We start from the raw sequence: 3,726 nt of genomic DNA on the forward strand, positions 1-3,726 counted from the left end.
GTATTACATATATATATATATATATATAGCATATCTGCTTCTGTACAACTACGTATACAGAAGAATAAGTACGAATATGGGTGAATTAAATGCGGATGCATGAAGGCGTTTAGACACTGATTTTACATTACTAAATGCAATAAAGCATAAAAAATGTTCTGCTGTTTCATCGTTTTGGTAATGGGACGAGAAGAAAATTGCATTCAGTTGGTAAGATGAACGATTCCGTGAATGCTCGATTTGATATTTTGTTGCTATTGGATTTACTGTTGACTTTAATGATGCTAGAATTCCGGCCGGAAAGGCATCACTTGTTCAAAAAGGGCAAAATATAATAAATTTTCTGGCTTTACGTGGGACAATGACGTTTTGGACCCTTACTTGAACAAGAATGTGCGTTTCAAGTGGAGCATTGTCGGACAAGCATGGAGGTATTATGAAGGAAAAGTAAATTCGCATCTCGCATTTGGAATTGCTTCGCACATTACTCAGGTGAGAGTGGTTTGCAATCCATCAGTTGCCGTGTCTCTTGTGTTGTAACATACCCAATGTGAGTGATTTTACGTGGCGACGCGCGTTTACAGCATATCCGTAGGTCTTTCCATGATTTGTTTGTTTTTCCAATGACTTGCAGAAGGTTGATGTTGTACGCGACTTTGGCACAACACGGTTGAAGTTAATTAGTGGGTGATGTTGGCTAATGAGGCGAATCGAAGGAGAGTCGTGGCTTCTTCCTCTTCGTCCTGCAGGCGGCATATGATGGATGATGCTGAGGTGTTTGGCGCGGACAGCGTGTGGACCCATGGAACTGCACATCCTCTTCTTCCCTCCCCGCTTCACATCGCTTCTATCTGTGCCCCACCCCAATGCACAGGTACTTGGTGATTGACGTCTGGTGTCCTTCCCCCGTTCGTCCGTCTGCCTATCTGTAGTCAGCTCTCTTAACGGATAGTACTGACAGTGCTGTGCTTCTACACCCACCCACCCATTCATCCATCCATGTATACATCAATACATGTGCCGCCCGAGCATAATGTCTTCTTTCGTCTACAGAGTAGCCTCGTAGCCCTGCATTGGTGGCAGGGGGAAGCGAAGCCACCCCTATTTTAGGGGGACGCGCCTGTGATCGCCTGGATGGGGTAGCGCTACAAAAACCCCACCATTGTCGTACGCGTTGCCACGTCACCTGACCCTTCCCTGGCCTACTTTCCTCCCACTCGCTCCCACTGGGACGTCATCTGACCTTGAACTGGCCTGGAACCCGACCAGGGAGATCCTTTATTGCAAAAACCGTAACCTTTCCTTGGCCTTACCTCTGTCCCGTAGCCGCTATATGTCGTTTTCTAGCGTCTAATTTGCGTCATTTTCTGCTTAGAGCCTTTGTTTTTGTAAACTGTTGTAGAATTGCGTGGACCTTCTTCAGGTATGCGTACACGTTTATTTGTATCCTCTACTCTCTTCTTTTCCTTTTTAAGATCCATTTGGAGGTGCTGCCTTCGCTGTGCCTCCTTCATCCCTAGAAGTTTATGTTGTTTTGTTTAATAGCGTTTTAATTTGCTTTATAGAAATAATCCTTTTTTCTTACTTTTTATAACTAGACAGTAGTAATATTAAGCCTTTTCATTTATTTAAAATAGCTTTTTTATATGCCTTTTTTATTTTATTACGTTTGCGGATTTGTGGAGCGAGACTCCTCTGTCTCCGCTTCCCTATTTCTAGCGTCCCTAGACAAGCTTGGTCGATTTGCTTTAGACATCTTTATTAAAGGTGACAAGATGGATGGGGAAAATACAATATTCAAGAAGGAGGAGAGCCGCAGTCACTAGGTAAGGGAGAGGACTATCCGGTGACGAGGTTCGAATTTCCTGATTGCCTCTTCCCTACCATCCTCTTATTTATTTTAATTTTTTTATCTTTGTGACCTAATTTTACTTGATGTATATTCCTTTTTTTCTTCCATTTTTGTGACATACTTTTTCGTTTGTTTATATTGTTGGCCTTAAGCTTATTGGTTGTTGTTTTTGTACATTGTCCGTCTGTGCTGTGAGTTTTTGTTCATCGTACTAGTATGACAGTTTTAGTTAGACAGAGGTAAAATGTAGATTTGAAGCAAAAATCTGTTAAAATTTCGTCTTTACTCTATTTAGCCGCCATTTGAAGACTAAAGTGGACGGGAATATATCTGCTTCTGATGTTTCGTCTGGTGTACTTCGAGAGATGTTTGAAGGACAATAAGCTGGGAATTAAGCTTTGATATCACTCCGTACCTCTGTCAGGTAACAATTTGCTTCATTTAGTGTGTTAGTGTATTGTTTTGTGAGTCCTAATTGTCTTGGTTTGCGTGTTTTAGCAGAGGCGGCCCTATTGCCTTTCTTCCCAATATCTTTTCACAATTACATGGTAACATTGACTTTATTGCAATTGTTATAGTATCATTTTTTATAGAATGTATCAAATAAAGCTGCATCGCCTAGGGCGAGCGCACTTGGGTGCTTTCTTTTCTGTCAACGAAGTGAATTACGTTTCCTACAACTTTAGCAATCGTGATTTTAACAAACCCAAGCCGAGATGGTAAGTATTTTTTAACAAACGAGACGTCGACGTGTGTCCTAGGTTAATCTACTAATTTGTTTGTCATTATTCAGATCGTTTTTCCATATCTCACTGTTTTCACGGGTACCGCGATGTTTTTCCTGTGGGAGATTGTTGGCGCAGCTGCTGGATGTGTGGAGACGAAGCTGAAATTGTACCTCGGAAAGCGGAACCAAGTGTGCAATGTGGTGTAGTCACTCTTTTCTCTGTGAGTGTGCGAAGGATGTGTATATCGTCGAGGCTGTGGCGATGGAGAAGTACATATTGGTAGTCAGTGTTCGCCAATGAATGTTTGCTGAAACTGTTGGAATCGTACAAAGTGCGGCGTGGTGAATCTTGCGTTTGTGACATTGCAGACAGAAAGGATCAGGCGTGAATGCCGATGAATGAAGAGTGCGGATACATGTATGGAGAAACTCACCAAAATCGAAGTGTATAATTATGTATGTATATGTATGTACGTATATGCATGTATATTATTAGCATTACACTATGTTATATGTTTTCAATGTAATTCTCCCGCTATCTATGTTGGTTGTTAAAGTGATTTCACTCAGCACTGGCATATATTAGATGGTGGCTGGTTTAATTTCTTGCTCATCGGGACCTACTCATGCAATTACCTGAATTTAGTGGTCTTCGTAATACACTGTGTCTCTTGTTTTCCTTTTTTCCTTGAAAAGAATACCCGGCTTTCGTGCGTGCGTTTATTGCTTGCGTTGCTATTCTTGTCCTAGCTAACCGATTCGGGGAAGGTATTGTTCGAGAGGTTGTAGTGTGTATTTGCGTGGTATTTACGGGTGAGACCAGTTGTTGGAGTGTTTAGTGTAATTTGTGTGGGTGATACTGTCACCCATGGATGGATGAAGTGGACTGGGTGTTGATGGAGTGGAGTGTGACACAGCAATCTGCGTCACAGTCAGCGTGACTGTCCGTAGGGAAGAATAAACCTTGCCTCTAGATAAGCGTTTTTTTCCCTCCCAAGTCATAGGAGTGCCTAGTTGATGCAGTAGGCACTGATGTATCAACTGAGCGCTTTGGATGATGGAATCACTTGCGATGGGGAAGTTACCCGCGAATTTGCGTCTTTTTACGCCTTTAGCCCATTTTACGGCAGTCTTCCTTCCCTTATTC

General features: G+C 42.2%; 1 protein-coding gene across 1 annotated transcript in view; it reads right to left on the reverse strand. All coding sequences in view use genetic code 11, as the record gives it.

Annotated features, from left to right (window-relative positions):
- Positions 1 to 48: 48 nt before the first annotated feature.
- Positions 49 to 3,726, reverse strand: part of EGR_07711 (hypothetical protein) — a gene marked incomplete at both ends in the record, with an annotated part of 4,062 nt that continues 384 nt past the window's right edge. The window contains 2 exons of the mRNA XM_024496960.1: positions 49 to 273; positions 1,885 to 2,004. Coding sequence (XP_024348665.1) covers positions 49 to 273; positions 1,885 to 2,004 — 345 coding nt within the window. The remainder of the gene's footprint in view (positions 274 to 1,884; positions 2,005 to 3,726) is intronic.

This window comes from Echinococcus granulosus, assembly GCF_000524195.1.
Source record: "Echinococcus granulosus chromosome Unknown EG_S00084, whole genome shotgun sequence".
NCBI lineage: Eukaryota > Metazoa > Platyhelminthes > Cestoda > Cyclophyllidea > Taeniidae > Echinococcus > Echinococcus granulosus.